We start from the raw sequence: 15,627 nt of genomic DNA on the forward strand, positions 1-15,627 counted from the left end.
AGAATAAAACACTGCGTATGAGTCAGTCCTGGTGAATATCTTTGAAGACACTGCCCCCTTGTGGTAATTGAGTAAAAGTAACAATCGCGACTGTGTTCAACTAGCTGTAGGGGGAGCACGCTGTTCACAATTGTACGAAAATAAACGTGTAATTCATAAAAATAAGTCACATGGGGTGGGGGGGGGTAAAAAAAAAGTTAATTGCATTGTTTTAATAAAATGTGATCGCGTGGCCCTGGTATAATTATGTTGTATCGTTGTCACAACCTGAAAAAAACTAAAAGAAAAAGTTTAGTCGTTATACTCATATGAAATATCTACAAATATTAACGATAAACCTTGCCCACGTGTGCTATAAATAAGTCTTCAAATGCATCAATGAGGTCGGTGAAAAAATGAGCACTAAACGTCAACCTTGTCCTTTGGTGTACTTTTAAGAGCGGCGCCCACATTTTTAAGTTCGCTGCTGGTTTGAGAAGTATTGGGCTGGTTTTACAATCGAAGATGATTCAAAGTACCTCGGAAATGGAAACGAACACAATCTTCACATTCATGTGATTCGCACTACAACAACTGAACGAAGATTATCCCAAACATTTCTAAACATTTTAAAAGCAAACGTCACAAACTGAACGCAAGTGGATGCGTCAACACGCTAAACAATGAATCAGTGACAATTGGCTGTTGTAACGTACGTAGCTCACGTGAAGGCAACGCGATGAGATGAAGTTGCCGGAAGCGGACCGAATGCTCCTCGTGTGACAGTGATTGAAACGAACTGAGGAGGTCGAAGCTTTCATTGTTAAAAGTTCTTTCCGGTGTAGTTAATTACAGTTGGCTACTTTTGATTTATGTCTGTCCGTGCATTATTTTTTGGTGGTGGTTGAGAGGTAGCTATCTGTTTGCTTGTACGCAATAGAACTTTAAAAGTAGTTTTTTTATGCACAAATGTCTCGTTGTCACTACCCTGCAGACGAAGAGACAAAAAAACAGGCATTGACAGTGCATGCAAGCCGTCCGACATGGGGAGCGCGTTTTCTCGCCTCGACGGCAACAGACTGTCGAGCCTGCGGGAGAGGTTGAAGGGCAACCGGCGGCCAGGTGAGGGGAGGCCGACAGACTTCGACGATGACTCCCTGGATGGACTCGTCAGGAGCGAAGACATTGCCCAGTTTCCTTACGTGGAGTTCACCGGCAGAGACAGCATAACGTGCCCGGCGTGTCAAGGAAGTGGACGCATGCCAACGGGTCAGTAAAACCGTCGGATTTCAGATTAGCATGCAAGCATACACGTTGTTGGCATCCTCAAGTAGGAAATACCTTTGTTGTTGTTGCCACTTTCGCTGTGGCCCTCTTTAAAGTGTTAATAATGTATCTTCAGAGAAGCTCAGAGAAACCTGTGTCATCGATTATTCAATAGAATGTTCAGTAGAACACCGAAATGCTCAAATATTCAATAGCTGCAGCCCAAATCATAATTATCATACAAGTGTACTTGCTGAGCCTAAATTATGTGGTTTAAAGGGCTCTGGTGATGTGTGCTTTTGCCGGCAAACGCATAGTTAGCATGTTGTATGTCTCACTGTCTCTCCCCAATAGATCAAGTCAATGAATTGGTTGCATTGATCCCATATACCGACCAAAGGCTGCAGCCTCAAAGAACGTAAGTCATCAGCGCACGCACAACAACAGAGCATGTCGAGGTTTGTGTTACAACCTAACGTACGAACTGTCATCATCCCAGCAAGCTCTACGTGGTTCTGTCCGTCGTGCTGTGTTTCCTTGCGTCCATGCTGGTGGCCTTCTTCCTCTTCCCGCGAACAGCGATTGTGGTGGATGATGGGATATGTGCGGTGACGGTGCACTTTGACCCCGCAACCTACAAGGTCCAGATGAACTTAACGGTGCGTGTTCCCCTCGACCGGCAGCCCGGTCCACGACCTCACGTCTCACTGAATCTCTCTAAAACTGTTCCCTGATGTCACTTAGACAAATGGCAAAGAAGTACAGCACACTTAACGTCCACTTGAAACACTGGCTGAAATGACTACTTTTATTACTACTATTTTTGGGGGAGGAGTTCCGCGTGATGCATATGGAGTTCTGCAGTTATTGATGTCTTTTGCACTCACCTCTATCTTCCTTTCAGAGCACGCTGAACTTCAGCAACCCAAATTTTTTCTCAATGTTGGTGGAGAGTGTTAGCTCTCAGGTGCTCTACATGAAGAAGGTGATCGGCACGCGTCAGCTTAGCATTGCCACCACCATCTTACCACTTAGCAAGCGTCAGGTACGTTGTCATTAGAGACGTCGCCGTCACGGCGCCAACAAACGTGGACTCTTTGTCTGCTCAATTTTCTCGTCTTCATTTCATTGTTGCACAGGTGAACTACACGGTCAGCGTGGAGATTGGCAGCAGTGCACCATATGTCTAGTAAGTGTCAAGTTGTGTGTGTGTGTGTGTGTGTGGGGGGGGGGGGTGGAAGCATTTCGTATTAGTGTGTGTTGTTTTTACAAATGTGCAAATGTTCTGATATGAAGAAGGAAAAGATCTATCATACTTCACTCTAGGAGTACCTAGTGTAGAAAATGTTTTTGAAAATGTCTTAAAGATCTGCGGGTCACCATGCTAAAATTTAAAAGAATGAAAAATTGACTTTGTTATCGATTGCATACAAATAGTTGGCTGCATGCACCATTTGCACTTATCTGCACACCAACTGACAAGTGTAATTCGATGGCTTGGTGATGAAGTGCTGCTCGCAAGAGTGAAAATACAAATGATGCCTTGATTTAGTTTGACTTAATTTGAATACAGTGGTACCTCTACTTACGAACATCTCTTCATACGAAATTTTCTTGTTACGAAAGAAATTTCAAGATACGAAAGGTAAAAATACAGTATGGGCTGCTACTCGCAGCTCCGAGTTTCCTGAACGCAACATACTTATAGCTGCTCTGCCATTGGCTATTACCGAGCATCATATCATCGCTCACTATACTGATGTTTGCCTTGGATATTTTCGAAGGATTGTTGAAAGCCGACAAAAGCAAACGCCCTTGGATCAGTTCTTGACAAAACGCCAGGCAAAAACCACGTCTGAGAGAGAACATGAACTAAAGAGGGCAAAAAAAATGACAAGTTAAAAATTAATGACCATCATTTTTATTCTTTTTTTTTTTTTTTTTTACATTATGCACAACTCTCATTTATTGTGCAATAATTTAATTGCAACATGTATTTGTTACATATTTTGGCTTTAGAAAACATTTATGTCTGAATTTTGGGGGTGCTTGGAACGGATTAGGGCATTTACATGGAAAACGCGTCTCCACTTACAACATTTTCGAGTTCAGAAATTTCTTCCAGAATCAATTAATTTCGTAAGTAGAGGTACCACTGTAGTCTCCTTTTGTGTCTTTTCAGTGCTTTCTGCACCATGCGCAGCATCAAGGTCCACAACATCCTTGTTTTCATGCAGTACGTATGTCTTTACATTCACCCACCCGGAATTAAATTCCATCTGTTCAGTTCTGCTGTGATTTGAAAAATTAGAAATATTTTTGACACGCAGTTCATTCCAGAAAGCAGTTCAGCCTCCTTTTTGTATTTTCAGTTATTTTTTTTTTTTTAAATACAGGATGGAAATTGAATTAATCTGACACCGACATCATGACGGGCAATTTTCAGTGACATTCTGAAGCAGAGTACAACAAAAGTATTGGTGATGTACATTTGGGTTAATTGTCTTTTGGTATTGACAACTTAGCCGTATGAGAATTAGCGGTCTACTTAGACATGTACGGCCTTTTTTGCCATGTTGCATTGATATAAATTTTTGGTTCAGTGGTCATCATATTTTTCCTCTTTGCCATTACCCAAAGTGTATCTTCACAGAAAAGAAAACATTTCAGAAAATTTGGTTTGAAGTGATAATCACACAATTTGGAAGGCGCAGTTGTCGAATAAAAATAATGGTCGGGGGCTACGCCAGTGTCAACATTGTGCACGCCGTGCTTGCAAGCAGCTGTCTTTATGCACGGCCCTGCCTGTGTTTTCAGAACCTCGGTGAAAACCTCACACATGGTGCGAACGTCCCAGAACAGCCTGGAAGCGTATCACTACATCGACTGTGGCTCCAACACCACATACCAGCACTGGCACCCCTTCGTGGCCCCCTAGCCAACTCTCATTACCACAGATGTGGGGAGGGATGGTGTATTCCTTCACTGGAGTGTTTGGTTGAAGTTTGCACATGATTGGGTTCCATGACCAAACTGCCTCTTGAATTGAGCAGCTTCCCAAACAAGGTTATATGGGTTTTTTTTTTGTTTTTTTTTTTATGATTCAGGTACCAAACAAAAAAAAGAATTCTCAAAACTCAGACATTGCACTTGTAGATTAGAAGTTGAATAGTCTTTGCCAAAGATAAACTCTTGAAGGAAGCGTGTATTTAATATTTATTTTCATGATTATTCTTTTTTTTTTTTCTTTTTTGCCACGATGTTTAACACTGTACGATTGACAGAATGTTTATTTGCGCAGACTGTCCCAGTCCGCGATAGACTCTTGTTGAAAAGGAGAAGTACGCCTACAGTTTCGAAGAGCAAACCCTATCGTAAAGCCAAAGTGACTGAGAAATGCAAACCCAATGAAACCTTTTGGAAATGCTGTTCGTGGTTACAAATGTTAATCCGGCTGCAAAGAATTTGTAAACTACAGCGCACGTCTATGTGTTTGATTAGGAAGACGTGAGGCTAACATTCGTGCATTTGAACAATCATAAGGCAAAGAATCAAGGTGTCTAATTTTTTTTTTTTTTTTTTTATGGGGTGCTATTTGTACAATGAAGCTTTCTCTGACTAAAACATTTTAGCAGATGTTTTAAAAATAATGACTTTGACATGTGTTGTAAGAATAAAGAAGCATAAAAGGAAATGTCAATAAATATAGCAACAACATCAACTCTTTCAATTCCCTTTTTCCGGACCCCCGCTCACCGCAACAAAACATAACCAGTGACTCACAAACATGTAAGGTACCACATTCTCACTTTATTCTATTTTCTGAATACAAAATAGCAGAATATTCCTTTTCAAACAAAACAACGTTTCCTTTTGTGATGTCTCATACATGGTCCTATAGCTGCATGTGAAAATATATTACTACATCGTATAGAGATCGACATGGGAGATATAATACAAAGACCACAATATATTATTGCTGTGTATAAATGTAGTGTTTTGTTTTTTGTTTTTTTTTTTTTTTTACGAAGGCAACACTAAAATAAATGCATAGCGGAGCTACAAGGAGCCATTAAGTACAAAAATATAGCTGGATGAAAAGCTTATTAATTCATACAAGAGTGCTTCATCTTTGGCTAAGTACATTTTTTGGCCTCTGTGTGAAAATGACGCTCAATACAATCAAAGCACAATAACACTGCAACGTACATCCTCACGTCTCCTTTCCTCCCCAACCCCAATTTCACTTGCGTTACTTCAGTTAAGAGCGGACGTAACGACACTCGGTTGCCGAAAATACTTTCAAACTGCCCCCGACACGGACGGCTAAAAAGCGAACATTCCTATTGAAGCTCAGCTGTCTCCAACATGTCATGAATTAGTGTGTGAGTTGGGGGAGTGTAACAGGATTGTCGTTAATGATTATGTTAGTTACTGTACACACGTGACACGAAATATGATCAGCTCTTTGGTCTTCTTTTGATTTGAAGTATTCAAACTTCGTGACGTTCAAAATCTTTCTCGTTGGCCCCTGCATGTCGTCTGCTGTCGCACAGCTGGTTCACTCGGTTTTCAACTTAGATCAGGGGGCCAACAAATCCAACAAAGTCTCTACTTAAGAATGTGCTTGTTGAGTAAAAACAAATGAGTATGCAGCATAATCCCATTATTCAAATTACACTAGTTGTAGTTGTTTACATGTGATGTTGCTGTCCTAGCATGTACTGTACTCAAAAAAAAAAAAAAAAGTAAATAAGTATGGTGAAATACCAAAATGTTTTTGGCAAACATATTCTCCTTTTTCCACCTCTGATCACATCTCCTGACCTACTTCGGCAATCTGCTTATTTTGCAGAAACAAGGAGTCTTGAAAATTCAGTCATGACATTTTTGATGTGTTCCTTTGAACCCAACCTGCAGCAAGGTACCCAAACAGACTTTTAGCTTGGTGATGCGAGCTACTGACCGATCAAATCAAATTTTTTATTATTGGAGCATTTGCGGCTGAAATATTTTGGTCTCTTTGTAACAGTTCCTCTGAGCCCGTTTTTTTTTTTTTTTAAGCGTTGCAAGGCAGACCAGATCAAATGTTGTCACAGTCCGCAGTCCCTCCACTTTGGAATCGAGTTATAACATTCTGTGTACTTCATTTTTTGTCGAAAGTGTCGTGTCGCGTGGCCTCCAGTCCGATGAGCTCCCAAACAGGCGAATCCTAACAACGGCGTTAGGACTTAAGCTCACAAACAAAGCAGCTCCTGTTCACCGGCGCTGCGACAACATGACCTTGTTGATGAAGTTGACGATGGCGCAGGCAGGTTGTTCCGGGTCCAGCTCGGCAAACAAGTGGCAGACGTTCTCCGCCAAGCTGCCCGGCTTCTTGGCTACGAAACCGAAAACTCTGAGGGAAGAGAATAACGAAAAGCAGGTAACGGGATTTGGTCAACTTGTCTCATCGATGACATTGCTAAAGCTTTTCAGCTCGGGACCCAAATTAGAAACCTGGTTCCTCCCCCAGTGTCCCAAATTACTTTTGTACAGTGCAACCACCAGCAACAAAATTTCACTTCACGAATATGATGTCGACTGTACGTGCAGTCTCATATTGTGTCTTTACAAAGGAAATAACCTTTTTCTGTGCATTAGCATTCGCATTAGCGTTGTGGTGAGCTGGAGCCTGTGCCAGATGACTTAGCAAAGGCGCAACTTACACGCCAGCCAATCAGCCAAATGAAGACATAAAACCATTCACTCTGACGGACCCGTTGGACGAGAGTCAATGTTTCTGGAATGTGGGAGGAAGCTGGAGCGGCCATGGAAAACTTACAGAAGGAAATCATGCAAACTCCAAAGACCGACTGAGCCGAAATTCGAAGCCAGAACCTTAGCATTGTGAAGCGGACATGCTAACCACGCCTCTATGTGTTACCTACTGGACCAAATAACAGTAAGCGCTTCTAATGTTGCTGGTTCGGGGAGTGTCCACGTATTGCAGATTATAAAGAACACAACAAAACATGAATTAAAAGACTGACCACGACAATACGTATGTTTGAGCAATAGAATTACTCTGTGTTTGTCAGGCATGCGGTCCATGCCATGCACCTGCTAGTGTGAAACGCCAAATGGACAAAAATAGACACCCACCTTCTGATTACCATTATCACAGAAGCCATCTTCATGTGGATGTTAATTTTCAAAAATATAGCTACCGAACTTGTGGGTGGATGTATGGAGTTCCTTGACTCTTATTTACTACTTTCCTATTAGCCAGGGCTTTGGTGACATCTTGTGGCATTTGATGGCATTGCAGAAAGAGCACCAAAAAGTTATGACTAGCGAACCACAAATATTTTGTTTCACCAGGTGCCCCAATACCTTTGTCCAAATACAGTCGACCCACACGGATTTGCTTCTTCACATTATTTTTTGAACATTTTTTTTCAAAATCTTTAAACCATCGCTCCCCCACCAGTTTTTCGTGCAAACGTACAGTGAGTGTTTATTAGTGTTTTTTAAAGAATAATAATATTTTTAAAAATCACTACATTTCAATAGCCATCAATTACACACGGATTTTCGTTATTAGTAGGCCTGTCTGGTCCTTATACCCCTCGAACAGCGGGGGGTCGACTGTACTCCGTCCACGACTTTATTTACAATGACGCAAACATGCTTTGTCACACCAGTAACCAAGCAAACAGAGCACTTACTTAACAGTGGTGTTGTCTGAGTTAGTCCACCTATTCAAAGAGAGAGAAAGAGAGCAGGCTCAGGCAGCTGCAGCCGGCATGCTCACACCGACACACACACACACACGCGCGCGCGCACACGCACACACTCGCACACACTCATGCATATAGGCACTCCCAAATCCCACATTACACAAACAAATCATGCGAAGATCACAGCAACAGATGCAGTCAAGTGATCCAGGGTGCAATCTGCAGCTTTTCTGTTAGTTTCAGGTCCAAATGCAGCAAAACAATAACAATCGGGCTGGCCCACCTCCTGTCCTTGGGGTCAAGGCTACTGAAGGTTACGCTGTTCACTGCATAATGTCTGCGGAAGAAAACCCTGGAAGAAAAGAGACAAAACACCACAGAAGATAAAAAGAGGCTTTGGCTTAGTGCTAATTTAATTGAATTCATTCATCCATTCATTTTCCAGAGCACTTCTCATTGCGGTTGAGGGAGACCGTAGCCTATCGCAGCAGAGACACGAGGGAACCGTTGACTGTCACATTGCAGGACACATTAAAAGGCAAACAACAATTCACACTCACATTCACACGGACGGATAATTCAAGTACTTTAGTTCAGTACACGCTGATGGCGTACCCAGAGAAAAACCCATGCAGGCACATAAGAGATCATGCAAATGCCACACAGAGACGTTTCTACAGAAATTCAAATCTGGATGTTCCAACTAATGTTGCATCAAGCTGCCTTAATTTATTTGTCCGTCTGTTGCTCATCCAAATTCAAGAAAGAACACATCTGCGTGAATCGAGATCCAAACTATTGCATTTGGATTTTTTTTTTTTTTCATTGTGGAAAGGTGACAGACATTTATCTTTCAGCAACTACAGTGGTACCTCCACTTACGAAATTAATATGTTCTGGAAGAAATTTCTTAACTAAAAAATGTTGTAAGTAGAGACGCATTTTCCATGTAAATGCCCTAATCCGTTCCAAACTATGCAAAATTCGGACAAAAATGTTTTATGAAGCATAAAAATGCATCAAAATATGTAACAAATACATGTTACAATTAGATTATTGCACAAAGAATGAGAGTTGTGCATAATGTAAAAGAATAAAGAACAAAAATGATGGTCATTAATTTAACTTTTAACTGTCCTTGTCGTTTTTTTTGCCCTCTTTCGTTCACGTTCTCTCTTAGAAGTGGTTTTTGCAAAGAACTGATCCAAGGATGTTTGCTTTTGTCGGCTTTTAACAATCCTTCGACAGCGTCCAAGGCAAACATCAGCATCGTGAGCGATGATGATGCTCAGTAATAGCCAATGGCAGAGCAGCTATAGTAACTTGAACATTTCACATGAAGAGACGTTTGTAAGTAGAGGTTCCACTGTACTTGGCAATTAATATTAAAAGTAAGGACTTCAAATGATTTAACAGATTTTGGGACGTTCTGTACCTGCGCTGGCTGTCGGTCAACGTGATGCCCTGTGACGTCACTTTGAACTGGACTACGGTGGCAGCGGGGCGCGGGCTGCTCCCCAGTGTGGCGTCTGTTGCTTTGGCAATGGCCTGTGGGCCAGTCAGAGACTCCGTTTCCACAGAATTCAGGTAGAGGACGTTACAGGCTGCGGGACGAGAAGCAGGATGAACAAAAACACAGCAGACGGACTTTTGAGAGAATTTCTCACTCCGATTTTTATAGCCAGGGATGCATAAAACAGTGATCCGATTTGCCAGCCACAAATAGTGAAAACCTACAAGAAATTAATGCCCTGCCCCCAGAAAAAATATATTATTGGCTATATTATTCTTTTACACTGGAAATATACCACAAACTCTCATCCCAAATCACGTCATTTTTGCCCTTCACAATAATGGCTTACAAATAACTTCAAACAAATGCACACAAAAGTGCCATACACTTGCGGCCAAGATTGTTTGCAACAACCCAGGCTAAACTTCTTCCCGACATAAAAAAAGGTTGTTTCTCAGTCAAGATGGATCCCATAAACATCCTTTGACCACCATTGAATGGACAGTAATTTTTTTTTGTAATGAATAATATTAACACAAAATAGTACTATCTGCCCATAGTTTCACTTCCTGAAGGCGTCATGGCGTCGTGTACTTCTCGTCTATAAGCAGGTCCATCAACTCACCAGCTCCTTGTTTGAGCAGGTCAGCAGCAGTACTGATGTTGCTAACGGGCTGAACCTCTGGCACCTCTCCTATCAGATCTGACAACATGCAGAACATAATTACCAGACACATATGATGTAACATACACACTTAAAGCCTTTTTCATTTGAATTCATTTCATGTCATGTTTACTGCCCGGGCAATAGATGTTCAGATTAGAAGATGAAGGAATGCCAACCTTTTTCGAGGATCTTCAGTGCGCAGGGCAAAGAGATGGGTGTGATGGAGTGTTGATAGACTAATGCAGTAAGACTCCCTACAGGTGCACATTAAAACAAGTCAATAACTCATCACTGGAAAGTTTTTGTTTTTTCCCCGGAGAGACATGATGAAAAGCTCACCAAAGTAGGGCTCATTCTGACAGCCTTTAATCTTTACGCCTCGGGGTCCTGTTTCGACGAGGAAGTGTCTCACCAAATGTTCGAGAGGGTCGCCTGTTGTCACAACGGAGAAACGCTGTCAGCATGTAGTTATGATTAACGGTAACGCATAACGCCACTGGCCACAATATTAGAAACAGTGGTACCTCTACTTATGAACGTCTCTTCATCCGAAATTTTCAGGTTACGAAACGCCTCAAGAGGAAAATATTGTCTCTTGTTACGAAAGAAATTTCAAGATACGAAAGGTAAAAATAAAGGATGGGCTGCGCGTCACAGCTCCAAGTTTCCTGAACACAACATACTTATAGCTGCTCTGCCATTGGCTATTACCAAGTATCATCCTGGCATCCCATTGGCTAAAAGGGACCTCTACCGAATGTGTCTATATGTATAGATAGACAGATGTGTGTATGCAGCGTCCTGGTCATTTGACCCTCTGGCGCTGAGGTGTTCGGATAGTTTTCCATAAATGTGAATCACCCAGAAAAAGTGTTCACCAGTCGGGCGATCGCTCAGCATGATGATGTTTGCCTTGGACACTTTCGAAGGGTTGTTAAAAGCCGACAAAAGCAATGGTCCTTGGATCAGTTCTTTACAAAACGCCAGACAAAAACCACTTCTGAGAGAGAACATGAGCTAAAGAGGGCAAAAATGAAGAGGCAGTTAGAAGTTAAATGCAAATTCGAAAAAAGTTGAAAATTTCCCCAATGTGGGACAAATAAAGGTTATCTTAAATCTTAAATGACCATCATTTTTATTCTTTACTCCATTCTTTGTTTTTTACATTATGCACAACTCTCATTTATTGTGCAATAATCTAATTGTAACATGTATGTGTTACATATTTTGATGCATTTTAATGTTTTAGAAAACATTTATGTCTGAATTTTGGGAGGCTTGGAACGGATTAGGGCATTTACATGGAAAACGCGTCTTTACTTACAAAATGTTCTTGTTAAGAAATTTCTTCCAGAAACAATTCATTTCATAAGTAGCGGTACCACTGTACACTAAACACAATCCGAAGAGGAGATAGTGCCAAGTTTAGTTGTGATTCTAATTTACATTCATAGCAATTTGACACTACTGCAAACTACAACCACAATAATAAACATACAGTGACCCGAGAGTTTAGGTGTGAGCCGTGGCCGACAGTAGCACACTGTATACAGTACATGCATTTTTCTTTTCACTTTACCTTTACTGCTGTGCTGGTTGACATTAGGAGGAGGTGTGGCCACCTTCAGTGCCAGGCCATAAGCACCTTGGAAGGAATTACTATCTCTGATCAGGAAGGTCCCAGGCTCTCTCTCCTTCAAAGCAACGATTGCTACGATGAAGCAAAACCAAAATGTTAGGATGATCGTGACTCAGCGTGTTATGTCACAGAGACTGCTCATTTTAAAAATTGTCCTAAAGTTAAAAGACAAAGAATTACAGTGGAATATATAAGTTTAAAAAAAAAATGCCTCTAAAGCACGGGTGTCAAACTCAAGGCCCGGGGCCCAGATCTGGCCCGCCATATTATTTTATGTGGCCCACAATAGAAAATGACCTGTGTCAGCTTGCTAAAATCTGTACTGAAATGTCAAATTGTCACAAGTAATAAATACTGTTGTCATTTTGCAATAATTTTGTGACCCCGTTTACACTCACTTGAACAATAATTGAGCAAAACATCATCGTTGATATGACTGATTTCAAAGTCATCCATTTATGTCCTGTGTACAAGTAATAACACCATGAGACGATTAAAATTTTGGTGGTTTCGCTCTCATAACGGCCCTAGTGGCCCCACCCACAAATATGGGTTTGACACCCCTGCTCTATAGTAACTCAAAACTTCAGAGTTCGAACCAGCGTACAATATCATTGCACCCCCAAGAGAGCACAGTCCAGTAAGCATCACAAGATTAACGCACTTACATTTTTCGTCGCCGTATTTTTTTTTTTGCAACACATACATTACAAGGAGAACCTTCAACAATGAGTGGAAAGAGAACGCGACCGGATCAGTAAAATAATATACATCAGAAGTTAAGTAACCATCCACCTTAACCAATGTCAAAGTTAAGCTATAGTGTTTTGTTGAGGATTTTTTTTAACATTTGTACAACAATTAAGAATGTTCCATGTCACATCAACATCCTCTTTTCAAACCTACCTTGCTCTCTGGAGATGCCTGGCTTATACCAGAACCTCGAACTGTCCTGGACAAACTTGACACTGACTCTGTTTCCATTCTCAGGCTCCTCAGAGCCAACATCACTTTGGTTCTCACTGGGTGCAATTTCCCCCACGGTTGGCGAGAAGGTGACATGATGCTGATGCTGAGTATTGTTGGAGTGGCTCACGGTTGGTTTCGGAGCCTCCGCGTCTTCGGCGGGTGAGCCGGGTTGATGATGCCGTTTCTCCGGGAGAGGAGGCTGCGGGTGAGGAAGTGGTATGGAGATAGTGGAGTAGTTGGAGACAGATATTTGATGAAGCTGCGGGGGGTGAGCAGAGTAGTAGTGTCTCTTATTGATGTCTATTGGCGGGTTGTGTTCCATTCTTGGGTAGGGGTGTTGAGGGGGTCCGTGGTGGACGGGAATCTGGTTGTGATGGTGGAGGTCAGAGCCGCTCATCATCAACTTCCTACCCAAAGTGGCAAAGCCAGGAACAGGGCTCTCTGAAACGGGAGATCCTTCCATGCTGCTGGACGCGGCCTGGGTTGAAGACAACGAAGGTGTGGGGGCTGCGTGGGAACTTGTAGAATTGGGGCCGCTGGGAGATTTGGGGACTTCAGGGAGGGAACCCCTGGTTGGAGAAGAACATCCATTCACCTGCGGTAAGTGACTGGCTACCGAGTTGGTGGCCTGGGTTTGGCTTGGAGGGTGACACACTGCCTGAGTCGACGAGGAAGGCACCGCGGCAGCCTCGGACGGATGAGGGGTCTCCAAAGTAGGATGTTGGGAATGGTGAGCCGGTGCAGGTGAGGTCTGGACAGACACGGTTGTCATCACAGAGTCCGAACGACTATTCTGTGTTGATGATTGTCCGCCATGGTTACAGTGCTGCTGTGGGGGGGTTGTTGCCGGGAGCGGAGCAGTTGGTGCAGTGCAGTGGTTGTGCGAGTCTGTTTGAGTGAGTGAGGTTGTGTTTGACGGTTGGCTTTTCATTGGTGAGGTGCTTCTTGGGGTCTCCGTGGCCACCTGGATGACGTTACCAGAAGAGTACTGCCCATCCTGGGGCTGTGATGCCTCGTGGTCACTGCTGATGACTGTTTTCCGGATCCCGTACTCTCTTCCTGGACTGGGACTAAAATATATATGGGTAGATATTAATGTTGTAATATTACATTATTGGGGACAAAGTACCAGGATATGACAACAACGCAAACTTTTACCCTCCATTCGAAAGCCAACAGCAAATGTCATGAAACATTTGAGATTGTTTACGCAATAATGTATAGACTACTAAAGATAATAAAGATTATAGCGCTATATGGACAAACATTGGGGCGCTTGCCATTATAACTCTAAAGTCAACATAGACAAAACCACGGAGTTGCAGTTACAATTTTAACATCTTCCGCTCGAAAAATTTCTGCACCATTTTTTTGTTTTTGTTTTTTTTTTTTTTTTAGTCCCTTCATCCAAAAGAAAAGAATAACAGAATTCACTGTACTTGATGGTTCAGAGCTCCCAAATTGTTGAGAGTGATTTTTTTTCAAGGATATTAGAATTAAATTATATCCATGTGGAGCCCAGACCAAAATCAGAAAAAAAAGAATCTGCCGGCAGTTTCTGAAGCCGCTAGTTTCATCTGGATCCAATGCTGACAATACAATTGGAAGGTATTTAAATTTCACATGAAAAATCCCACTCATGATGGTTGATGAGAAGGGTCTTCCCCAAACTGTTCCCACAAAGTTGGAAGCAGAAAAGTTAAAGTCGTGTGATGAACGCTTAATGATAGTTACAATAACGGTGTTTTAGCATTCAGTTGATCATAGAGCTTGCTGTATTACTATGAACAACACAATATTTGCAACCTTACACTGGCTTGGCATTGGTCATCACAGAAACTTTTCAAACAAGTCTCATACCTTTCCTGCGTACGCAGAGGACTGCTTGTATGGACGGGAGTGGATGGTCCGGACATGTCTGATGGGGTAGAGCATGCGCCGTGGCCTTCTCTGTGGCCTCTTTTAAAAGAACCATTGGTGATGTGGTCCCTCCAGCCCACACTTTCACCTGAGTTACGAATACCGTCTGCCAAATGACATCACGGAATTCATCAGTGGCAAGAAATAAAACAGCAATGAAAGTCATGAATGTCAATGAAAAGCGTGGCTCACCCGCATGTGAGTCGGAGCTGTATGGCTGCTGTGCGTCCGGATGGTGACGGTGGTGACTGGGATTATGCTCAGCAGAACCACTGCTATGGCTACAGGGTCCCATCATGGAGGACGCGGGTGGCAAAGGCGAAGTGGACTCGGACTGGTACCCTGAGGCATAGCCCCTGCTTTCAGACGGTGACGGCTGGTAAGGCGAGCACGGGCATGCCTGCCGGGGCGTTTGGTAGCCGCTGCTACTGCTGCTGTACTTGAGGTCGAGGTGCGAATGAGCATGGGACCGTGAAGGCTCCGGATAGCCAGGGTGACATGATGGCAAGGGGTCAAAGGTGAAGGCGTGGTGATTGTGGCCCTGCGGCCCATAGGAAGCCACGGTGTCCCTCTTGTGCCAGTAATCCGCCTCTCTCTCCCTTTCCCACTGGAGCTCCGCCTCTCTGTCTCTCTCCCAAGGGAGAGAGAACTCTCGGCCGCGCCTCTCCCAATGGCTCTCCGATCCCCCTCGGACTAATTCTGCCTCCCTGGTTCTTCGTAGCCCCGTCTGTTGAAGTTCTGCCTCTCTGTCCCAGTGATAGCCGTTGCCCCGATCAAGCCTGAGGCTGTGATAGGCGACTGATGCTTCTTCTCTCCTGATGCTGCAATCCCTGCAAGAGCAGCCAGGGGGCGGTAGACTCTCCATTAGCATGACTTCATGATAGGGTGGGCTGGTGGAGGACTTGGGGTTGTGAGGGTGGGGATGGTGGTGGCTGTGAGACAGAGGAGGAAT

At 43.0% G+C, this 15,627-nt stretch overlaps 2 protein-coding genes across 4 annotated transcripts in view; one reads left to right on the forward strand and one right to left on the reverse strand.

Annotated features, from left to right (window-relative positions):
- Positions 1-712: 712 nt before the first annotated feature.
- On the forward strand, positions 713-4,929 carry tmem106c (transmembrane protein 106C). Of its 3 annotated transcripts, none has more exons than XM_019862971.1 (8): positions 713-892; positions 976-1,248; positions 1,600-1,663; positions 1,745-1,904; positions 2,150-2,290; positions 2,385-2,434; positions 3,428-3,481; positions 4,063-4,929. In XM_019862971.1, exons 2-8 carry the CDS (start codon positions 1,023-1,025, stop codon positions 4,181-4,183), a joined length of 816 nt encoding a protein of 271 aa, XP_019718530.1. In that variant the 5' UTR covers positions 713-892; positions 976-1,022; the 3' UTR covers positions 4,184-4,929. The 3 variants fall into 3 exon arrangements, with proteins under 3 accessions (XP_019718530.1, XP_019718529.1, XP_019718531.1); XM_019862972.1 differs by having other exon boundaries at positions 715-836; XM_019862970.1 differs by having other exon boundaries at positions 713-1,248.
- Positions 4,930-6,231: 1,302 nt separating this feature from the next.
- tns2a (tensin 2a) overlaps positions 6,232-15,627 on the reverse strand; it is a 42,101-nt gene continuing 32,705 nt past the window's right edge. Inside the window, exons 19-29 of the mRNA XM_019862921.1 lie at positions 14,868-15,627; positions 14,616-14,781; positions 12,693-13,825; positions 11,727-11,858; positions 10,487-10,579; positions 10,324-10,401; positions 10,106-10,183; positions 9,403-9,571; positions 8,251-8,319; positions 7,956-7,985; positions 6,232-6,643 (exon numbers count right to left, since the gene is read on the reverse strand). Coding sequence (XP_019718480.1) covers positions 6,505-6,643; positions 7,956-7,985; positions 8,251-8,319; positions 9,403-9,571; positions 10,106-10,183; positions 10,324-10,401; positions 10,487-10,579; positions 11,727-11,858; positions 12,693-13,825; positions 14,616-14,781; positions 14,868-15,627 — 2,847 coding nt within the window. The 3' untranslated portion in view covers positions 6,232-6,504. The remainder of the gene's footprint in view (positions 6,644-7,955; positions 7,986-8,250; positions 8,320-9,402; positions 9,572-10,105; positions 10,184-10,323; positions 10,402-10,486; positions 10,580-11,726; positions 11,859-12,692; positions 13,826-14,615; positions 14,782-14,867) is intronic.

Source organism: Hippocampus comes, unplaced genomic scaffold, assembly GCF_001891065.2.
Source record: "Hippocampus comes isolate QL1 unplaced genomic scaffold, H_comes_QL1_v1.1 scaffold1, whole genome shotgun sequence".
NCBI lineage: Eukaryota > Metazoa > Chordata > Actinopteri > Syngnathiformes > Syngnathidae > Hippocampus > Hippocampus comes.

Coding starts and splice junctions, on each gene's coding strand:
- tmem106c (XM_019862970.1), top strand. CDS start 1,023: ATGGGGAGCGCGTTTTCTCGCCTCGACGGCAACAGACTGTCGAGCCTG. Junction 2,291..2,384: donor TACCACTTAGCAAGCGTCAG/GTACGTTGTCAT, acceptor ATTGTTGCACAG/GTGAACTACACGGTCAGCGT. Junction 2,435..3,427: donor AGCAGTGCACCATATGTCTA/GTAAGTGTCAAG, acceptor GTGTCTTTTCAG/TGCTTTCTGCACCATGCGCA.